Here is a 24649-nt window from a genome sequence, read left to right on the forward strand (position 1 = left end):
CTCACAGATGCATCACAGGAAAGTGACGTGGCAGACGTCCACAATTCTGAGGGACATACAGAACAGCCAGATGAAGAACAAGAGATGCCAGCATCCTCGCCCCTACCTGTTCCCACTCATCGCAGGAGAAGAGTCCAACCTCTGCCCGATTTGGATAGTGAGGAGGACACCCAAACAGCAGCACACCCACAGGGCACTGCCCATACACCACTACCCCCACCACCAGAGGGAACAATCCGGCAACATCACAGTCCGTTCCACAGGCGAAGGCCAAGTGCATTTCTGAGGTCTGCTGGGGACGATGGTAAAGCTGCCTGCAGTGTGCTGGAGTCCAAGATGCTGAGGGTCCAGTGCCTGCAACAAAAGAACATGTGCATTATGCAGTAGCAACTGGGAACAATGTTCACACACATTCGTGGTATACGTGACTGCATGAAGAAGCAGACAGCTGCAGTCGTTGAGGGGCTCAGGTCATACGGTGAAAAACTTCACCGTGTAGCAACAGCCATTGAACAGATGTGCAGGGTCATCCAGGCTGAGTATGTCTTTAATGCCAGGAGGCAACACCATTCTATGTGGTGCATGCACGGATACACCAGGGCCATCAACAGGCTGAGTACTACAACAGTTCATCTTTACAGGCGTGCAGTCGGCATGCAGGTTGAGATGACCCACTGCTGTGGGGATGTGGCCAGGGGCCTAATCCAGGTCACCACTGCCGTGGAAGGGCTACAGACAGCAGCAGCCAGTGGAAACGTCATTCATGGGGGGGGGGGCGGTGAGGAGGCCTCCAGCCTTAGCAGCCTACTGGAGCCTGTGGCACATAGCAGGAGGCGCAGTAGCAGGAGTCAGGCATGCACAGAAGGCACCATGTCAGATATAGCTGGGCCCACTACAAGGGCCACAGGAGGGCGTCACAGGAAGAGTTCGACATTTGGACATTCAAACAATCTGGTGAGGTAACCAGATATGGATTACTTATTCACACTGTAGTTGCAGTCCCAAGGCAATGGAAAGTAATTATCTCTACATGGTATGTGTGAATTAACACAACCACACAACTGTAACATTAAACCTTTAAGCAAAGACTGTGTTGTCATGTGCTTACTCACCTTAGAAGAAATGTTGCCTGATTTCTGCTCTTCTTTGTCTGCCCTCTGCTGCATTTTGTTCGCCTGCTGCATGGGGTGGTTGTGTCAGCTGTATGTCCTGTTCTGGCTCGTTGGCAGAGTCCACCAAGGGTATGCCTCTATTAGTGGCTATGTTGTGCAACATAGCACACCTGCCACAATCTTACAGCATTTCTCCGGACTATACTGTGATGCCCCACCGGTCATCTGTAGGATACGGAATCGTGATTTCAGTACCCCAAATGTCCTTTCTATCACATTGCGCATCGCAATGTACGCACGATTGTAACGTAGCTCCCTTTGTGTGGCAGGATTCAGGTATGGGGTGAGTATGTGAGAGATGAACATACATTAGTCACTGTTATGTGTCAACATGGAAAACAGTTTTGAAATACAGTATTACATAGATTTACCCAGAAGATATCCTTCTCCAAAATCCCCCGCAAGTAGACGTCTGTGTATACCACTGTGCTGGAGGATGTAGGCGTCATGTGCACTGCCACGGTAACTTGCCACTATGTCAGTGATTAGTGTTTTGGAATTGCATGTTACCTGTATGTTGAGTGAATGGTAAGATTTCTGGTTGCAGTAGATATACTCATTCACTGCAGGGGGACATATGGGTACATGCGTCCCATCGATACAACCAATCACATGTGGGAACTGTGCTACCTGATAAAAATCTAATTTGGTTTGCATCAATTCCTGTGGTGTCGTGGGGAACCTGATGTGGTGGTGAATCATCTGCAACATGGCATTTAGGAAACTGTTAAAAAAGTGTGATATGGCACTTTGGGAGACCCCTACAGTTGCTGCAATTATTCCCTGGAAGGTCCCTGAAACTAGGAGATGCAGGGAACACAGGACTCGCACATGGGTGGGTATGGCATGTGTCCTGCGGGTCTTCCGCTGCAGTATAGGGTCTAACTAAGCAATTAGATCTAAGATAGCTGCAGAATTCAGCCTCTATTTATCATAGATCTCCTCCTCCATCTGCCCTAGCAATGCGACGCGCACTCTAAAGATTCTCTCCTGGATCCTCCTCTTCTCTGTGCTGCTGCTCTCAGCCTCATTCTCCTCGCCATGAGGTAGAGCGCTGCCATAGTGGGTCATTGTGATGCATTCTGGGACTGTTTAAGTTGTTTGCTGATGATTTCCACCTGTTTTTGCTTATGTGTAATTTTTACCACCAGATTTGATTTCTTCTAGTTTAAGGAATGCAAATAGCGATTTTTGGCTATTTCTGTATTTGTGAAAACTTGATGCATCCCATTTAGCAATTTCTTAATTGCGCTTCCTAAAATACAGATTCGGTATTACCGATTCTGTATTTTATGAAGCGCTAAAATTGTGAAAAATACTATTTTGTGCGGATTTGCTTCATGCATCAGAACTAGCTATTTTGCGATCGGAAACAGCTTTTTTTACCGATTCGCAATGTTTCCAGTCGCAAATTAGCTTGATGCATGTGGGCCCAAGGCTCCCCTTGATGCACCCCCAAAAAAAGTGGTGCACATGTAAAGTGCACAAATGCATTAGGGACATGTGAACGCTACATGGCACTTTGGCTGCATTTTACAAAATTGCACTTGGTTAAAATCGACTTGGTGTTGATGGTAATAGCATTTTCTAAATGCCCATTTTGCACTTAGGAAATGCTTGGTACATCTGCTTAGAAAATCGCTAATAGGCAATCCCTATGTGCGATTTTCTATTTAGGGAATCGCAACATGCGATTTCTATGGGGTAGAAATCGTATTTAGCGATTCCCTATATGCCTCTGTACATATGGAAAGGCAATTTAGTGTTTCTTATTAGACCGAAATTATGATTCGGTCCCTTAAGAAATTCTAAATCATTTTGTACATATGGCCCCTAATCTGCAGTTTCAAATGTACTGATGAGACTTAGAAGCACTTCTGTCTGCAACTTAGTGAATGAGTAAGTATGTCATCCACTGATGTAACTTTTGGACTTCTGGGGATGAGGATGGGGGATAGCGTCTCTTCGAGTTTGAAGAGCAGGAGTTAATGTCATACAAAGAAACATGTAATCATTGTTCTGCAACCTTTACTGCTTTACTCCTTCAGCACAAAAATTGTACCTTCTTGGAGAAAGGGAACTTGCCTGATACTTCCTAGGAGAAGAAGTGTTGAAAGTAATGCTTGTTGGGGGAGCTTCTTGAAATATTTGTACTGACTCCTTTTGAAGTTTAGTTTAGGCTAAGCTCTTAATATTTGAATTTGGAGTCTAGAGTTGGATACTGCGGAGCAAAGTTCTTTATTTATATTTTCCACTCATTTCCTTGGTAAACTTTGAGAGGAAGGAAAAGCAGCAAGCATTCCTCCATGTAATAGCTAAAGCTTGCACAGCAGATTCCACAGTTGCCAAAATATTTTCTGATACCACGTCAGAGGAGTGACTCATAACAGGTCAAAAAGATCTGGTAATAGATGTAGACCTTGAGGAGTAGGAATACCTCAACTTTGTAGTACAAGCAGTATGCTTTCATGTCATGTACTTCAAATGTCTCAACAGCATGGATCTCAACAGCAATCTTCTGTGTCTCTCAAAATCAAACTCACAATACAATACATCACAATATAATTTGATACCGCGCACGAATCATCCCATCTCGGTGTGCAGTCAACCCAATGAAAATGAACATAAAATCTAAAACAGTGCAATTTTTAATGCTTTCCTAAATTTGCTGTAGTCAGAGCTAGTTCGGACAGAAAATGGCAATTTATTCCAGAACGTGGGAGCCAAGTAAGAGAAGGCTCTTCCACCACATCTGAACCACTAGAAGCTGCTTTGCCTTGTTGTCAAATCCCTTGACATTAATCGGTACAGCGTAGTGACTTTCAATAGTGGAGAGGAAGGAAAATAGGTCAGTCATTACTTGATACCAATGGGTTTCCTCTTGAATGGTGAGTGCTTGATGCAACAAGTGATATTAGCATGAGGCTGCTGCCTTCCATGTCAACCCCCTTGACAATGTACAGGAGTGTTAATACTGTTTTGTCTTCATATGCCTTAAATGACTGCAGGCACCTGGGAGAGTGCTAAAGTGGAAATAGAACCTTCCTTAGCCTCATTAGCCATTTTAAAAAATGCTTAAGGGATGTCAGAAGTTCTGCAACATTTGCCACAACTCAAATGGATCTCTTTATTGTCCTTTAATGTTCTACTTGGAATCTTCATCGGGCAGTGGGGACATTGCTTAGTTTCATATTTATCCAGAAAAGATAGGACACAATGTCCTGCATTTAAAACATTTAATACAAAGTTTAAGTATTTTCCTGCAGAACAAATGAACAATTTTCAAGTAAAAATATATCTAATTGTATAAATAGAGCAACATTTTTAAAAACACAAGATCCCAAACAGAATGCCTAAAACAATCCATTTGGCAAAAATGGGTACTATTGGGAATCCTCACACAGGAGTCCTTAAAGATGACTGGACACCAACTGCATAGAGATGTGCCTTGTGGGATACCTAGGTAAGCCTTTATCCTCAAAGACATGGCAAGTTTTTATTTCTTATGCTTTGCCTTAGGTATAGTTATGCTATGTAGGCATTTTATTTCTCCTGTGATTTAAAACTAGAGAGAGGCAATATTAATTCATGCGTTATTCAGACTTATGTAGATTATTTTAATGTCATTACCTACATGATATTGCCACAAGATTAGTTAGTTGAATAGGTGCTCTTTTCCAAAAGAAAGGGGTTATTTTTTTTTAAGAAAAAGCCCCCTGGGATTTCCCAGCGAGGCAGAAATATTCAGCATATGGCATAGTAGTAGTTTTTGCAATGCAGCTGCCTCAAAACATGCCTTTTTGTGATGATCTTTATGTCAACTGGGCTATGTTGAATTTCTCAGATTTGAGAGGAAGCACATTATGTTCTGATATCAAAAAGCAGGAAAAAACATGTAAAACAGTTGCCTGGGGTGTAGAGACCAATGGATTATTGAATATGATATGTGATATCATACACACTCACTCAAGTTCAAGGACACAAAAAACCTATTTAGGTAACTCAGCAATCTATTAAGTTAGGTACACACTTACCTCTTCATATTGCTTTGCAAAGTTTCTCATTTCCTCCTGATATTTAGCTACGCCATCAAGCAACTCCTCTTTGAATTTAGGTTGAACTTGAACAAGCTCATCTTGAACACTAGCCTAGAGAAAAAGTGAAATTCCCAAATTAATTCAACTTTAACATTGAGAAAGAATATTTTTTCTTTAGTCAGTTTTTGTATAATCTGGAAACCGTACCAAAGACGTTGGAGGATTTTAGAGGCACAAGAAGAGAAGTGTGAAACATAAGAACAAGTTACTTATCTTTGGTAATGCTCTGTCCGGTGGGTAGTGCATCTAACCACAGATTCCGCACCTTAGAAAACTCTTCAGATGCCATTCTGGATCCAGAATGTTGTATCCAGCAATGCTCCTGCACACCACTAGCAGGAGCCATCTGATGCCTTTTTGGCTCCACACCTATATTTTTTCCATGCCACATCCTCAAACATGGAGTTTGAACAATTTGTGGTACCAGTGTGCTGACTTCTAGTTTGGGATCTTTTTAGAAGTTAAAAAGAGGAAGCTCTACAGAACAGGAAGGAAGAAAGATGCGGAGGAGTCTGCAGTTAGACAGAGTATCCACCAGACAAATAATACCACAGGTAAGTAACTTGTTCTCCTGATGAATACTTTTAAATACAGTTAAATACAGTTGATACCAGGGGAGTGAAGGGTCTGTGTAGAGGACTCAGACCAAAACGTCCTGCAGCAGTGCAGTGGTGGTAGCCTTAGTCCTGATGAAATAGACTCTCAAACCTTCCAGCAGGTGCTTCTTGCCCAATGCGTAGAAGATTTTAAAACAGAGGACCATCATTTTTGACAGGGTACTCTACTTCTTTGCCCTGCAAGACTCCATAAAACACTGATCGTCCACATTGAGGTCTGTGGTATGATCAGTAGAAAAGATTAAAGCCATTTTAGGGTCCAATTGATGAACTTTCTCCTTTTCTTTCAAATAGTGGCGAGGAGATAGGAGCACTGGCAGGGTGACGAATAGGGTTGAGAGGTAAACTTCGCTTTGCCAGCGGACTTCGCAGTTTTGCCACTCCACGTGATTGTAGTGTCTTGCAAATTAAAAATGATTGACCCCTTTTGGCTCCTGATATCCTCCGTAGAACTGTGACGTAAGAGTTAGACCAGAATGCAATGGAGACTGATTTAGAATGTTAAGTTTGCAGTTGCACGCTGACAAACAAAGACATGTAATACTAAGCTATGTGTGTGGCATAATCATTGGCAAGTAGCCAGGCTGTGGAGGACACTACAACTGGCGACAAGTTAGGAGATAAGTAACCCAAAGATCAACAGTGCTCTTCCAGAGAGTTTGCCGTTATCCAAGCAAACTGCTTGTGGCTTGTGCCTGTCACATTTGTTGCAGTCATAGTAAGGAACGAACGCTTAACATATGTAGAGTCAAAGCGCAACTCCAGCTGCTGTAGAGATATGGAAAACAACTAAAGCATTGCAAAGAAATCTACATATTGGTGACCGACAACCCGCTGGTCAGACCATATATAAAGGCACTGCGGTGCTACGCAAGATACAGTCATACATAATTCAGAGTGTTAATGCTGACAGCAGACACAGCCAGGTTTTCAAAGAGCAGCTATTGATAATCACAAATTGCAAGAAAAAGTTACAGTTAGAAAATGGTGAAGACAAAGAGCGCGCTAAGAGATGCCAAAGAATAAAACAGTTATCTACTCACCAGAACATGAGTAAAGTGAGCTGGTAAGAACTCAGCACCAGGTGACGCAGGCAAGGCAAAGCACATGGGTTGTGCTTACCAAGCTAGTGACAATCTGAAGCAACCGGAGATATCTTCAGAAATGTGGAAGCAATAGAGAATGGAGATGAAGACTGGGGCCGTATTTCCAAAAGTCATCAAGGATGATCCAGAAGCAGGCACGTCCCAAGTCCTCAGAGATTGCTCACATGAACAGGTTCAAGATAAATAGAAGAGGGAGCCGGAGAAAGCTCGACCTTCAATGTCAGTCACTTCCATAAATGGCTACAATGCTACAGCATCCCTGAGACCACCACCACCATTCGATACCATCAGAAATGCAAAATATTGGTGATAGATGAACTGCTTAGATAGAGACATTTGATGATTTAATTGATGCACTTGAAGAGACTGATAATAAAAAGATTATCAAGTATCTCAAAAATCTTGCTGGTGACGGTGTAAAACAAGTTGTATAGAAAATGCCATGAACTGATGAAGAAGTCACATATCATCAGATTAAAGTGTTATATTCCATACAGGTACCCTATATAGGCACAGGTAACATTGTATCACCTATATTCTTCCCTACATTACATACATATCTGTTCTTAGGGACTGACCTTTTACCTAGCTACAACACTGCATCCAGAACGCCTGGTTCGCATCGCATACATTATGCATGAGGCTTCTTGGAAGCACAGCAGGACTAACATCTCCTGTATAATATCCCTGTATAAAGTTCAGGTCCGACGTCATCCTTTAGTCCGACACAGTAAAACAGCAAGGTAGGACCCCTGGGGAGACCTATGGGTATATATACATCACATCTTGCTTAGAAGGACAGAGGAGACCGAGTCTTCCCAGCTGACACACTGACCAGAGATGCTGAGGTTCCTGCATGCAGACGCTCCAGCTCGCCGTGGTCTAACATCCCTCGTGGGGTTTCCAAATCGAGACCAGGACATGGTCCCATATTCTCTCGTTCTCAGGTAATGGGGTTGACTAGATCCTAGAGGGATTCTTGGCATAACACCTACACCGATGCTAGGTAAATTTAGGTACATCTAGTTAGGGAAGTATCGTAGGAGTACGCACTTTTTATCATGTGTTTTACATACTTGTCTGTATTCATGATTATTACAAAATAGTAGAACTTTACCATCCTTTTACTTTCGTAGTACTTCTAATCATATATCTCTGCTACTGTCTAATGGTTGTTGTAGCTCATCTATTCTATACTAGAATAACAACTGTTCAATAAATTCCTATTGAAAACGCCCAGCCTGTTTATTCTGCGTATCCTTCTGAGACAAACTAAGTGAGCACGAGTAACTGAACGAAAGGTAGTATATTGTTTCCACGATTTTGAGGAATCAGGGTTGTCATGTGCTGAGGTTGCCAGAATCTATTCTCTCCTTGGTAAGAGGAGATTATAGTGTCGCTGTGAGCTAGCTGATACAGACAGGCTAACATACCCGGTGTGGGTGCACGGAATCAGCCTGCCATTAGTCCCACAGTTTATGTTATCCTAACGTGCAGATCCTGTATAGGTCATATAAGAACTACACGACATGGGGCTGCCAACGTTGGTTGAGTACTTATTTAACAGTAGAATCTGAGTAGTTTTGTTGTGCTATTCTCAGAGACCCCTACTCACAAAACACCAGAGACGTCTGGAGTGGGTAGGCTAAACTCCGCCACAGCTGAGTAGACGAAAAATACTATTTATTGGCTGTTTGTAAATCAAGCTTGAAGGACAAAGTGTTCCTAAAAATTGTGCAAAAATACCTTATATTAGTTTCCTTGGAAAATACTTCTTCCTCTAAAAAATTACTGAAAGCGGAAAACACAGGAGTGTTGCATGGTTTGCACCTCTCTGATGAAGAAGAAAATGCACATGCAATTCCGATTGCAGAAAATGTTAGAAATACAGTAACCCTGAAACTGCTTGCACATGGTGTAACAGCCATTGGTGGCATAGTAGCTTTCATGATTGAGGCACACGAATCATATAGAACAGAGGTATTTTATACGTGGGTTACGTTCCCAGCAGCAAATGCAAGAACAATATTTCACTCCTACACAGAAGGAGATGCACCAGCAGAATATTGTCCGTTTGGGGACATTGAGGTTCCGCTCATGTACCAGGAACACTTATACTGGTTTAAAGGCGCCCTGCCCCACATAAGAAGAAGACTGAGACTCAGCCCGTTTGGAAGAGAAGGGGCAACATGGCCGATATTAGCGGTCTACACACCACATCCTGACATTGAAACAATGCCACCAGGAGACTTACTCACAGAACACAAAGAATTGATAAAAATCTACAGAAACTTGACGCAATTTGTCATGAGTACACTTACAGTCAAACCAGTAATACTTGCAATAAATGGGACTCAAACTCAGAGTACAGCAACTAAACTCACATCACAAACATTGCACGCGGTGATGGGAAAAATGCCCACAAAACATAAACAAATGCCATTCTGGATAGTTAAAAAAATAACACAGCTAGAAGCAGTATTCCCAAATACTAGCCCTTATGACAAACACAAAATGCTAACAATTTGCTTGCCCATGGGGATCACACCTCAACTATAGGACTGTACCTCATGGGGTACAGTATTCGCTGCCATATATACCAGAAATCATGGTATCCCGTCATTAGCAGCAGTACCAGACGTATTAAGACAAATAGATCCCCTCCAGAGGAGCCCTCCGAAAAGAGGTATAACCTCAGGAATAGGGATAATATTAGGAAACCTGACAGGTATCAGGATACTGTTACACATTCCTCTCGTTTCTTTCAGGGTTCATCAAAAAATTCAGAAAAGGAAGGACGGCCAGACAGACAAGAAGAGCGTACGAAGTCCAGAGATAAGCAGCATGCTCAAGATTACACATATAAAAAAGAAGAGAATCCAAAGCAAAAGCCACAGTTCAAAAAGAAAAAGGTTGCCGGTCTAGAGATCAGACATGCCCAGAATTCTGAGGATTCGACTATTGAACGGGAAATGGGCTCTGATGATCCTAGACAGGGTGGCAGAAGTAACAATAGCTCGCCAGAACCTGTTGGAATTTCTGGTGAAAACTTGAATGATTATATCACGGTAGAAACACTCGATACTAGGGTAAGTGTCCCACATAAAGTATATGAAATAATGCTCCAGATGGAGGGGGACAAATGCAGGACAGTTAGAGGGTTCTTTTGGGAGAACCTGACGTTGGGCTATGATATTTTGTTAGCTGAACAAGATTGGCCACCAGCATTTGTCATGGATTGCCCTAAAGGAGAAACGGTAATTTTACTGGCATTCTCAGACCATATTCCCAGGAGCCTAAAACCCACATATGCGCAGGAGTGGGCAGTAGCCCAAGCCCCTGCATTGTACAAAAAACATGTTGGATGGGATAAGGATTCAACCCACCAAATAATTCCTTTAAAAAATACTCCAACAGCACGGAGGCAGTATCCAACAAAGCAAGAAGCTAAAAAACAGGTCAGGGAGATCTTAGAACAACGTGCCTACCAAGGGGTGATTGAAAATTGCACCGCATTGATGAATAATCCTTTGTTTCCGGTCATGAAACCTGACAATTCATCTTGTTTAGTTTTAGATTATAGAAATCTTAACCAATGCACATAGTGCCGCATTAATGAATAACATTGTGCGGAAAAATATAAAACAACACTTGATATCTCAAATGGATTTTTCTGCCAAAATATAACGCCTGAAAGTACGTATCTAACAGCATTCTCAGCGCTAGGGTCCCAGGGTCAACTTTGCCGACTCCCCAAGGATATAAGAAGAGCCCTGGGTTGTTTTCGGCCAGAGTAACTGAGTTACTTCAAAATTTGGATGCAGAGGCATTGTCCTATGTGGATGATATCTATCTAATGGATGATGACCAAGAGGAGCACTTGAACAGAGTGAATACCATAATTTGGGGATTTGCACTTGAGGGCTACAAATTCAACTTTAAAAAATCAAAAATTGCCCACCTCAGTGCCTTGTTTTTAGGATATGAGCTTTCAAGTGAAGGAAAAAGTCTGGCAGCCAATTTTTTAGAAAAATGTGTGCTGCTCTAACCTCCAAAAGCATAAAAAGTTTACAATCAATCCTGGGATTCCTAAACTTTGGTAGAACATACATTTTGGATTATGCAGAAAGAGTAAAACCTTTCTACGACTTGATTTTTCAGTAAGACAATGGACACAGGAACACAATGATATCCTTTGTTCCTTACAAGCTGACATGATAGCTTCCAAACATTTACAGACACGCCTAAACGTACGCAACCTGGTGATCCATATAGTTGCGGGTCAATCTGGGTAAACCTATCTAACATATAATGAAGGTGAAACAGTACCAATTGCATGCAAATCACATTTGTACACAAATGCTTAGATGCGCTTCGCATCTACAGAAAAGATTCTAACAGCAGTACAGACTGCTGTAGTAAGAGAAAGAGCACTGGCACAAGGGAAATGAATAATAGTAGTGAGTCCGGTTCCAGCCCTAGAGGCTGCAACCAAGGCAAGCGTTCGTACCGCTAAAGTCTTACATCCAAGATGGATATAATGGGCTCATTCTCACACTGCAACAGATGTAGAATACAGGTCCGACCCAAATCTAAACACACAAGCATTTCTGCAATACAAACAATAATATATTCTCTGCCAAATGAAATAATGCCTCTAGATCAGTATCAACATATAATGATACCATCCCGTGGGGACAGTTTTCAAAATGAACCAATAACTAGGTCTCTGCATACTGTCACCACCTTCATCTAGTGGCCAAAACCTTTCAACCTACTGAGTGCACATTAAGTATACCCCTTTTGTAATACCTTTCTACGTTTTATATTTATAATTAACAGTAGTTTTTGATAATTAAAACAGTTATTTATGAGGCTATTCCCCTGAAACACCTAGCATTAACAGTGCTTTACCACCTCATATAGTAGTGTTACGATACCCACACGGAGCTATGTAACACCTCGCAATGCATAGTCTACAAATGAACCAATAACTAGGTTTCTGTATACCGTCACCAGCTTCATCTAGTGACCAAAACCATGAACAATGCGGTACCACCTCATATAGTAACAATACCCACACGTAGCTATTTAACATCACGACAATACCTCGCAATGCATAGTCTACTTTCAGGTTGCCGGTAAAATTAATTTCGCATGTGACCTTTGCAATCGACATCATCAGGACACATAGCGCACACCTTTAAAGACATTTATAATACAAGGTGCAAATTCCATTTGCCATCATCATTTTTATACCATTTTAAACCTTGGTCTTACAATATTTTACCACAGTGATTTCATGTGTATTGTCTGTTTATTGTTCGTTGTCTCAAATAGCGAGAATTCCAATAGGGATACCCCTTTAGCCCGTTTAACGGCGGCCATTTTGGGAAATCTCCGCTCTAGTCATTCTAACATGACTAGGCGGGAGCACCTCCTCTTATAGCGGTCCCTGCAGTGAGACACTAACATCCGGTCTCGAGGGAACCCCAGCAGGTATCCAGCCAGGAGAGAAGCCTTTGAAGTAAGTTTGTTCCTTTTCAGGCATCAAAACCAGGGCAAACTGTGTCTTCCAGTACAGAGCACTGCCCGCGCTGACAATCAAGAGGAGTCCACTACCTACGGAAAAGTAACCAACTTTTCTCTTCCGTTTTAGAATTCACGTGGAACTCTCTTGCCCCTTCGTTTCGACCATGAAGCATAATACGGCCTTTTGAAAAGTATGTTTGTTTATGTGTAATGTCTGTGATTGTCTTGTTTTTACATGTGGCACTTTCACGAGTATTGGTCATTTGCTAATTAAGTTCTTGCCCTCTTTTTTTTTTTTTTTTTAAACTCACTTCTGAGACACCGTGAACCAAAACAAAGCGCTTTTTTCCTATCTAGTATTACAGGCGCATGAGAAATTGTTTTCCAACTGACACAACGAGTATTTACGTATTTTCATATAGCCTGGTGCAAGACACGGTTTCTGTCCTTTCTAGGCACTACAACTGGGGAACATGATTATTTCCTAGCGGACCTGCTAATGGCAGGATGCTGTTTCTTAACATCGTTGTTTTTCTTCATTGCAGATACCTACGGACACTGTCGTATGTATATTTTTCAATTAATGATCATTAACCGGCATTTGTAAATATCACCATTTTACTGCACCTTGGAGTGGTACACACAGGGCTGGACCCTGTGGTGTCCTGAAGAAGAGCTTGGGGGTAAGCTCGAAACATGTTGGCTCTCTACTAGAACCCCTGACCATGTTGACCTAGAGATCCACCCCGTTTTTAATTCATCAAGTAGGGGCAAGAATAAAGTAATTCAGCCCACTAGCTAGATATTTTAAATCACTCCACTCCACATACACCACTGCACTACACATAGTTTCTCACTAAAGTGCTCCTACGTATTCTCGCAAGTCGCAGCACACAACCCGCAGCGGGTTGAGATGACCCCTATGATGAAGCATGTCACCGTGAGGAAACTCCGGTGAGTGAGGGGACTCAAGAAAGGACATCTTTCCTTTCAAGATTACATCCATAGTTTGATGATAATCTACCTCTACAGCTAGGTTCTTCATCCGTGATCTCGGATATTTTTGTGTCAACTACATGGAAAGTAGTCATGACTTTAGGCAAGAAGGCCAAACAAATACCCAGTACCAGTTTGTCAAGAAAAAGGTGGTATAGGATGGTTAAACAAGCTGAAGTAATTGTGATGAGGAAGACATTCTTTAAAGTTAGGTGATGCAGCAAGCAGAGATGCATCGGTTTACAGAGTGTCCAGATTGAAAACCTCAAATCCAAATTAAGGTCCAAATGTGGCTTAAGAAAGTGTCTAGGAACAAACATGTGTATCAAACGTTTTTTTAGACCTCATCAAAACAGGTTATATAAGGACGGTTAGTCCAGCAAATGTAAAATGGCAGAACAGACTGACCCTGTTCCTCGGCTCTGTGGCTTTCACAATCTCAGGCCACTGAAAAGAGGGCTTGTAGGAAATTAGAATGAGAGTGGCACAAATACTAGTCACTGGCTGGTAAGGCTGCTTACCAGGCCGCCTGCCAAAAATATCATGCTGCCATTCAAGACGCACAGGCACCTTTTCTTTTTTTAACAACAAATTTTATTTGGTTATTTTACAATAGAAGGGGCAATAGCCCTACAAAGAGCTGTAGAGGAGAAGGGATATTTTTAGCTCCAACAACCACATTTCTGTCATATAACGACACCCGCCAAATATGCAGATAAAACAATATAAACAAAATGCAGACAGTTCTCGATCTCCACATTAGTGTATACGGTATACCAGTCGCAATGTATATATATAAACGGGGCAGCAATACTTTATTGAAATAAAATAGTGAGTGACGAGTAACCGGGATCAAGGGGCACCTTTTAGGGGTCTGTATCCGGCAGAGGGGGAAGGTCAATTCCCCGATATTTTGCCCATCGGGTCCAAATCTTGCGGTGTTTCGCAGGGCACCCCCAGGCATCGAAAACAGCAATCTCTGCCCCCATACATTTGTCCAACTCGGTCTTCCATTTACCTAGAGGTGGGGGAGATGCAGCCTTCAACAATTGTGCTATGTCCCCCTTGGCTATGGTAAGGGACAGAAACAAGAGATGCTGTTTGGACCGATTCCCCCCTATTTCGTCAGTAGAGTGTAATAGAAAAAGACATGGGTCTAGTGGAATCTCCCACGACAGCACCTCATTGAGGCATGACCTAATCCTATGCCAAAAGTGCTACATCACGTGCAGCTCCAAACCGTGTATAGAAACGACCCCTCCTCCCGGCCACACCTCAGGCATGTAGGGGACTGGATAACACCCATCCGCCAGAGTCAAACCCTTGTAAAATATGCCCGGTGTAAACATTTGAACTGGATGAGCCGATAGCGTCTGGAAACCGCCACGCCCCTCGTGCTGGCGATGGCTTTGGCCTAGTCGTCATCTGTCAGGTCTGGAATGTCGGCTTGCCATGCAAGTCGTGTCTTGCCGAGGGTGGTGGGCGTGTTGGTCGTCAATGTCTGATATATTTGCCTTATTTTGTGGAGACCGAGGTCTCCCATTAGTAATCGACCCTCCAAGGGTTGAAATTCAGGAAGGGTCTCAAATGTACGAATCTGGGGGTGAGGGCATGTGTGAATTGAAGAAATGCATATAATTGTGAGCTATGTAGATCAAAGTCGGCCTGTAGTTGTTGGAATGATTTCAATGTGGTGCCCCATAGTACGTCCCCGAGGGTCGAGATCCCCACATGGTCCCACCCCCGAAACCCCTTCAAGGCAGCCACTGAGCTGAGATATGTACCCTGCCACAGGGGAGTCTGCTGGGTGCGTTCCCATTCCAGCCCATCTGTCGGGTTTTTGCCCGCCATAGTTGTATCACAACTCTACCCGCCGGTGGTAAGAGCTCTAATTGAGCAGAAGTGTACAACAAGTGAAGGAGAGGGACATGCTCCATTGCAGCATGTTCAATTGAATAGGCCGGATCCGTGGGGGGGTTATACCACCATTCGTTCACTACAAGGATATGAGACGCTACATAGTAAGAGTAAATATCAGCAGCTGCAAACCCCCCACTGTACGTAGACTGTATACAGGTACGGAGTGCAACCCTAACCGTACCACCATTCTACAGAAATGTATTATGTATGGCTGCAACTTGTGCGAACCATGAGCGTGGAATAGGGTATGGGAAATTCTGAAGGCAGTATAAGATCTGAGGCAGTGACACCATCTTAAAAAGGGCTGAGTGCCCGTATAAGGAAACATATTGCTGTTTCGCTGTTGAGACTAGCTGATAGTGGGGTGATATTATGTGCCCAGGAGACTTTGGGGCACGGGGAGACATAGATGCCGAGATATTTGAAACTGTCCGTTGCTCGGGAGAGTTGCGAAGCCCAGGCATCCCTACCTTGATGTCCACATACCGGGAAAAATATAGATTTGGCGGGATTTGCATGGCTGCCCGTAGTGCCTCCAAACATCCTGAGAATTTCCAAGAGGCGGGGCCCAGAATACCAGGGGTCGGTCTTGAAAAAGAAGATCTCGTCTGCATACAACGCTAAGCGATGAGATCTCGAGTAGGACCAGTCGAAACCCGAAGCACCAGGTCACTCCTGACCCACGCCGCCAGGGGCTCAATTGCAAGGGCAAACAATAGTGGGGACACGGGGCAGCCCTGTCGAGTACCCCTCTGGATAGGGAAAGAGCGGGAGCCGTGCCCTGCAATACAAACCGATGCTGTCAAATCTGTGTATAATCGACGTATATATGCCAGGAAGCATGGCCCGAAATTTATCGCCTCGAGTAATTGAAATAAAAACACCCAACTCAAAGAGTCGAACGCTTTATCGATATCTGCAAGGCGCATGGCAGCTGGCCGGCCCAGCGCCGGGGCCGCCGCAATAGGGTTATGAATTCGCCGAATATTATGACGGGTGGCTCTTTGCGGCATGAAGCCCGACTGTTCGGGTTGGATCAGGTCTGTGACACATTTACGCAGGCGATCTGCTAGAACTTTCCCCAACTTTCCCCAACAATTTTGCTTCAAAGTTTATAAGAGGGATGGGGCGGTAGGAGGAGGGGTCGTCTGGAGGGCGGCCGGGCTTCAAGAATAGCATAATGTCTGCGTGCCGCCAATCCTTAGGCAGAGTAGCAAGTTCTGCTGCTTCCTGGATGGCCGCCAACAATTGAGGTCCCAAGATATGTATGTTCGGCCGCAGGAATTCCATAGGGAACCTGTTAGGCCCAGGAGCGTGGCTAGGGTGGAGCGTGTTGAGGGCCCCAGTGAGCTCATCCACTGTAATTGGGGTCTCGAGTTGCTCGCTGAGATGATCAGGGAGTCGTCGAGGCGGGATGTCTATGAGAAACTACGCTATGAGTTCAGCCGAAATCTGTTCCTGTCGTGCATAAAGGATTGCAAAGTGTTTCGCGAATTCCTCAGCAACACCCTGCGGTGGTGTGTGCAGGGACCCATCCAAACCTCGAAAGGCGGGTGTGATCGCCCGGGAATTATCAGCCTGGCAGAGCCTATGGAGCATCTTGCTTGACTTATCGCCCCATTGATAAATCCGGTGTTGCGACGCCTCCCAGATCTCCTTGGCCTTGCCCATTAGGCATTGTCTTAGTTCCTGTTGCGCCTGCAAGAGGTTACGCCGAATAATAGGGCTCAGGTCTGTGTTAAGCTGAGACGCTAAGGTCACCTGGCGTGACTCCAGAGCCTCTAGTTGCTCCCGTCTTGTACGTTTTTCTTTAGTGCGGTAGCTAATTTCGGCACTGTGGATAGTCGGTTTAAGGACTTCCCACAAGATACCCCGGGAAGGGGCAGAGGGGCCGTTATCTTCTAAATAGGAAGTAATCGCTGCATGAAGCATATCCTGATATGCAGTGCTCCGTAAGTGCCAGGGGGAAATTCGCCACCAAAAGGGGTGTTTCCGAGAGCAAGTGTGAAACTGCGTGGCGACTGGAGAGTGGTTGGAAAGCCCACGGGGCAGATGTGTCACATGTGAGAATCTATGAAGACACACCAGGGGGACAAAAAAATAGTCCAATTCTGGATTGTGACCCATGGACAAGTATGTGAAGTTGTGTTCTGTGGGGTGGTAATCTCTCTACACGTCAGCCCATCCCAGGGTGGAGACCAGTGTATGTAATGTTGTTGGGCCCAGTAATAGTGGGGCGTCTGAGCTGCACTGCCTGTCCAGTGGCCCTATAGTATCATTCCAGTCACCCCCCAGAAATGTAAAGCCCTCAGGTATATCACCCCAGACTCCCAACAGCTTATCTATAAAGGCAGTCCCTGGGGGGGAGGAGCATAGATACTGCCTATGGTAACCTGTTCCCCGTTTGTGCCTGTAACAAAGAGGAAGCGGACTCCCGGGTCGGCTTTGTGTGGTGTATGTTGAAACTGGACCCTGTGGTGTATAAGAATAGCCACTCCCCTAGAACTTCTAGTAAACCCTGCATGATATACATGGTGAATACCGAAGCGGGTGAGACAGAGGGCTTTGGTACCTAATAAATGGGTCCTTTGTAAGAGTAGGATGTCCGCCCCATATCTCTTTGCCTGGCGTAACACAACACCTCGCTTCACCTTATTTAGGAGGCCCTGACATTCTATGAGACCACTGTAAGGTCTCCAAAAGGGGTTACTTCACCTGGCATCATTATCTCTTGATTCAAGAACAATCAGAGCAAGGAGATCATCCCCGAGGTGGTCTGTCTGCATAAAACATAAAAACTCTAATGGTCTAAAACTACATTCCCCTGTATACCCACCACCCCCCACTGCCAAAAACTAGGAGCATCTGTCGCGATGTGTGGAATAGAAAGCCCCCAACTGGGAGACCCCCCCATTCCCACACCAATGGAACCCTTCCCACCCTAGAAAAATATGTACACACATGGTGCAATAAGTCGGTGGCTTAGCAGTCCCATGACTTAACCCCACACCCACCCAGAGGAACCATAACAATTAGAGTCTTAAACAATCTTAGCCCCAAGTAATTTGAATTTTGGTCGTCTGTAGAGCTCCGAAAAGTTCAAGGTGGCCGGCCTGGACTCGCCAACATCCTGCTCGAACCCAAACCTCCATCGTTTCTTGGACTTAGTTCGCCATGGCCGTTGACTTCATGAGCTGTGAGAGGAGTCCGAGTGGTGGAGAGTTCGGTCTAAGCTGGGGGCGCTCATCAGTCCAGGCAAAGACGGCCTCAGGAGTGTCGAAGAAGAAAGACTTGGAGTTGTATATCACACACATCCTGGCTGGGTATAGTGGCATATATTGCAGGTTCAGATCCCGAAGTCTGCGCTTCGCTGCGGTGAAGGATTGGCATTGCTGTTGGACCAGGCGTGTGTAGCCTAGAAAGACCATAATGGATCGGGATTCATGTCGGATACCGTCTTTGTGAGTCCTGGCTCAGTGCAGAATTGCTTCTCTGTCGGCACAGTTCAGGATTTTGGGAATGACTGGCCTGGGAGCCGCGCCTGGGGGAGGCTTTTGTGTCAAAACCCGATGAGCCCGTTCCACCATGAAGGCCGAGTAGAGGAGATCTTTCGGTATGAGGTCTGTGAGCCACCTAGTGATAAATGTGGTCATGGAGATGCCTTCGCAGCCCTCCGGCAGGCCCACCAAACGCAGGTTATTTCGTCTCGCTCTGCACTCTGCATCTTCCACCCTGCAGGCCAGTTCCTGTGACACCACCGTGAGTTTATTCACCTTTTTTTTAAGGGTGGCCACTGTATCTTCTACTGTTGAGACTCTTGTTTCTGCTTCCGTGATTCGATCGACAGCCTTGCGAAGGTCCTGGCGTAGAAATTAGACCTCGGACCCGACCGCCCGATCTTGGCATCTAGTGTGTCTCAGGCATTGTTGATCGCTGCCAGGAGTGCCGCATTGTTTGGAGCAGAGCAGTTCCCTCGCCGCCCGTGGCACCTCCAGTGGGCGCTGTGAATTGGTCAATGGTGCCCTGTTTGGGGCCTGCTCCCCCAGGCTTATCCCTGCCCATCCTGAGTGGCAGCTTGGGGCAGGGAGAGAGGGGCTTAGCAGCGCGTGATCTGGCACGTGTCCCGGGGTGGGCAGCCCCACTGTGAGAGGGAAACAATAGGACCCAAGTGTGTGCAAGCCTAGGTCACAAGGCTATGCCGCCGAAGCGCAGAGAGTCTCTAGTCCAGTCAGGAGCGTGGATTCTGTACAGCAGCTGTGCCTTGGTACCTCAGGTTATGGGGCCACTGTCTCCTCAACGGGGGCTACACCAGGAGGAATCGCCATGCGCAGTGGGTGGGCGGGAAGAGTTCATACCGGGGTCAGCACCCCAATTATGTGGACCCTCCTGACCACCGCTAGACAAGTGAGATAACCAGTGGGGCCCTAAGCAGGTCGACGTCCCCACATAGCAACGGCACTCTCCAGGCCCCTATCCTGGCGATCTGGGCCCTACCTCCCAGGGCCCCCAGGCCTGATTGCCCAGCAGGTAGAGGCAATCCCCCAGAAATAGCAGAAGTCCCGGTCCAGCACACATGGCAGCGAAGCGTGCGAGGGGGGTAAAGAAAGCAGACGGTGCCTGCGGCGAGGAGACAGCGAGGGGATCAGTACAGGCCGGGCGCTCACCTCTCGAGGCCGCGGTCGAGCCCCAGCGCCTCCCGGACCCGCTCCTGTATCAACTCCGCACCTCAAGGTTCGACCACCTTCATCCGTCTGAGCCTTGCTGGCCCCAATGGCATGCAACGGGCAGCGGCAGGACCGCGCCGACTCCGGCAGTCCCGCAGCAAGAAGGAATCCGGCTGCCATCCAGGGAAGGCCCCGCCGTACTGTCCGCCAGGTGCAAAGAGAAAATGGCGGATCTCCAGTTGAGGGGGAGGGGTGGCGGCACCTTCTCACTGAATCTGTGTTTGCTCTGGTGCTCTTCGTTGCGGGCTCAATGCATCAGAAGCACGCCTCACCTCTGACACCCCCAGCCTCAAACCGAAGCCAGCCTCGAACATTGCAGCCACATCTCAGACTGCAGCCGGGGGGCCAGGGGTGAATCCAGTCCGGCCGCACCGGATCGTCCTTGTCCGGAAAACTATCTCTGCGACTCAGCTTCCCCGGATGTTTGGGGATCAGCCCGTTCCTTGCAGTCGTGGGTAACCACAGCTGCAGTTATTTTCTCCTCTAGGCAGGAGTTTGACAGGATTCTGGCCGATTTTGCCGTGGGTGTAAGGAGCCTGCTTAGGCTGCGCCCGCCATGGTGGCTTACCAAGCCACACCCTCCCCACAGGCACCTTTTTGATTTTTTCAGATTTAAAGTGGTTTTTAATTCGGATGCCACACAGTTGATCATTTCAGTTTGAGGATGAATTGGCTGCTGCTCCAGAAGCCTTAAAAACTAGAATAGTGTTTGTATTGGATTGGATGTGCGCTATCAACCTTCAATTGAATTTGGATGGGACATAATTCTATTGTTTGGGACTTTAGAAAGTGGTGAGAAAATTGTAAACCTGATGCTTTGCCCTCTCAACCTTTGGCTCTGCCGGCTACAGTATCCACAAACCTGGGGGCCAAATTTGACAACAAGCTGACTTTTTGGTCAGTCCCAGGTGTCTTTGCTGGTGAGTTCATGTTTTGCGCTGCTCTGTGCCATAAAAAAAATATTTTTCTTCTCCCATTGCAAAATCTGAAAATAGTGGTCCATGCACCAATTGGACTTTGCAAATGTTTTGTATCTGGGTCTTCCTGCCAGCTTGCTTAAAGTCTGCAAATTGTACAGAACCTAGTTGTGAGTATAATTCTGTACATCCCCTTAAACACATCCATTTAATAGCATTTCTGTGTCCCTGCATTGGCTGCCAGTCAAGAAGAGCATTGCTTACAAAACACTCATACTGGCTCACAGGGCCTTCTAAATGTACAATCCCCAGTATCTATCTGACAGGTTCACCCATTGTCTTCCTTCAAGAGCTCTACACTTATCACATGTTCATTTGGTTGTGGTCCTGACGTTCAGGCACACTAGGAATGGAGATTGCTCCTTATCTCTTTTGGCCTCATAAGTATGGAACAAGCTGCTAGTAACTCTTTTAAGCAGTAGACCTGAACTGCAGTTTCATAATCCGTTGAAAACATGGCTGTTTTGTGGGAGTGAGCCTTTTCAGGGGCCCACTGGTGCAGGGGTTCGCCCTTCTTTGTCCTTAAGTCCTTGAACTAATATAATAGAGGTGGCACGGAAGCTGTAATATCAAAGAAATAGTTTATTATCACTCATGAGTGGGACTACATCGATACAGAGTCCTCAGGCAATGTATGAGACAGTACATGGAATACAGAAACCATGGGGATTTTATGCCCAGATTACAGCTGAGTAAGCATGAAGACTCAGAAAGAGGCAGTACAAGTATACACAAGAATAGCTATTCACAAATATGGACATACAGAAAATACTTAGTCAACAGAGTGGGAGGGGAGACTAAACTGCTTACATTAGTTAAAATAGCCTGACAGTTACACTCCAAGACAGGTGCATTCTATCAGCTACAGGCCTTTCTGATCATACATTGGTCTGGTTCAGTGCTGAAGGAGTTAACTGTAACTGATGACTCAAGCAGAATAGAAAAGCAGACAACAGTAAAGAAACAAGAAGCACATGGCCAGCACGTGGCTAACTAAAATGACTGCCACAAACAAAATGGCTTCAGTTCATGCTAACAGCAATTTCTGTTGATCCCCACAGCTTCTGTCATCTTAACTGGTCTTTAGTTGCGGTTCTGGAAATCTTTGCAGCCCTAGTACACTCCGAGGAGAAGCCATGTGCTCCACTCATCACCTTCGTTCAAATTACTTCTGCTATAGCACTGTGAGGTTTTGCTGGTCCATAGACAAAATGAACAAAAGAACATCCAATAGCTTATCTTGTAAAGGGGCTATAATGTGGATAACCCACCAGGCCACAACGTTGAGGAAGGGGGCCAGGCAACCAGGATGACATCCACCAGTTCAGTAGGCAAATCAAACATAGTCAACTGCTGCCACTTAATCTCAAATAATGGGGGTGTAGATTGTGCAGGTTTGGGTGAAGGCCCCTGCGCCCTGCTGGTATTACTTAAGATCATCCCAAACTAGTAGTCTAATTGGAGGACAGATGTTCATGCCCAGAAGTTCAGGTACAGAACACTCATGGCCCAATCAGATTCCACTCGGATGACTTGAGCATGGTTGTTCTTAATCTTTTTCAGAACTCAAGGAAGGAGAGGCAGAAATGGGAAGGCATATAGGAGATCTGTGTTCCATACCAGCCAAATGCATCTCCTATGGAGTGTTCTTACAGAAACTCCAACAAGCAAAACGTTTGACACTGCATGGCCTGGTAATTTTTTTGGGGGGGATTTTTTTATAAAAATATTTCACAACACTATATTTTTTGAATAATTATTTAGTTATTAATAACTAATTAGACAAAAATATTTATTCACTCAATTTTTTTACTTTTTGTAATAGCTGGGTTGGTAATCGTTTATATGATCTCATCAGAGTTTCAATTTTTTCCCACTGTGGGTAAGGTAGGAGGGGGAATAGTAAATTTCAGGCCTTCTGAATCTAACACTTTCCCTATGCTCTTTACGGTTGGTATGGGAATAGCAAATATGAGCATCCAAGACTCAAACATGTTCATTAATGTGGTTACAGCTAGAGAATAAATACTAAATCTGACTTCCTTAGAGTTGAACATTTTTTCCCAATATGGCTTAAATTGAATTTGGAATAGTAAGTCTGATCCCTTTAGAGCCCAACACTTTTCTCAATGGGGCTATGATCTGAGTGATTATAATCGATCTGACTCCTTTAGACCAACATTTTCCCTGGCAAAGATTCAAGTTGTAATAGTAAATCTTACCCCAAAAGAGGTTAAACAATTACTAAATGTGCTTAAGGTTATACTTGGTATACATTGTTACATGACCAATTTGTTTTATAGCCCTATATACATTTTAATATAATACATGCTCTTAACAAAATAATGTATATACATATATTAAATTTTTACAAAAACAAGTCAATGTTTGTTTTTTATATATATATATTTTTAATATATGTAATGTACCTTTAAAGTAAATGTCTTTCTTATTTTTACAACTTAAAGAACATATTGTATAAATATGCATAACATGCTTTTTTTCTTATTGTAACACAGGTGTATAAGTACTTGTTTGTGTTATTACATTTGCTTAACATGTATTTTAGACATTTATAATATGTTTTCATGTGGGGTACTGTTTGATATATTATTAAATATTGATAATAAATGTCCTTTCATTTATTTTTCTGAATTTATTTATATATATTGCAAATTTTCACATTTTTGGCACATTAAAAGTAGTGTTACTAATGTTATTTGCATTTTATATACTTTTTCTTTTTATAGCTTTTTAATATTTAATTTTCCCATTTATTGTAATGTAGAGAAAGTATTCTTTTCATTTGAATTTTGCTGACATGTTTTTATCAGTAACTGTATTTTGAAGTCTTCTTTCTTTGTTAGTCTTCAGCAGTGGTTCTCCTGGATTTAATTACGTTAATTTGTGTAGGTTTGTATAGTTGCAGTGTTTTAGTTAGTTAGGAATAGGAAAGAGAGTTAGTGATGTGTGTGTGTAAGGACACAATGTGTAATGTTAGTTACGTGTCAGTTGTTTATATTTATACATTGTTTATGCCTTTGAGTAAAATGCTGTACATATTTATTATTTTGAGTGGGTATTGTATGTTTTCTGTGTGGATATGTATGTTCTCTTTTTTACATGTGGTTTACCTTCATGGACTGATGGTTTTGAATACTGATAAGAAGAGAGCACTACACTACAGGGTTCGCCCATCACTAACTCCAGAGTAACTTGGAGGGCCTAACCAAAATAGGATCAGTCACAAGGGACTTATTTGCAAGCAATAGGAAAAATAAAGGGGGCACGAGTCAAGCGACTTGTTTACAAATGAAAGGAGAAGTAAAGGGGGACACAAGAAAACGCAATCGAGTGTGCAAGAAGGAACCAGGAGCCTTTTCCGTCCCTTGATCAAGCAAAAAGCAGCAAACTCCAGTCAGGAGTAAGCTCCAAAAGGCTGGGCGGGCCCCCACCAGGCAAACAGGGGCAAGGGACTCTAAAAACAAAATTGGAAAAGCACGGCTAC

The 24649-nt window shown here is 44.3% G+C and overlaps 1 protein-coding gene across 1 annotated transcript in view; it reads right to left on the reverse strand.

The window, feature by feature from the left end:
• Window positions 1-24649, reverse strand: part of DNAH8 (dynein axonemal heavy chain 8) — a 13985216-nt gene that overhangs the window by 9376618 nt on the left and 4583949 nt on the right. The window contains exon 31 of the mRNA XM_085610239.1: window positions 5207-5320. Coding sequence (XP_085466365.1) covers window positions 5207-5320 — 114 coding nt within the window. The remainder of the gene's footprint in view (window positions 1-5206; window positions 5321-24649) is intronic.

Source organism: Triturus cristatus, chromosome 6 (assembly GCF_964204655.1).
Source record: "Triturus cristatus chromosome 6, aTriCri1.1, whole genome shotgun sequence".
In the NCBI taxonomy this organism is placed as follows: domain Eukaryota; kingdom Metazoa; phylum Chordata; class Amphibia; order Caudata; family Salamandridae; genus Triturus; species Triturus cristatus.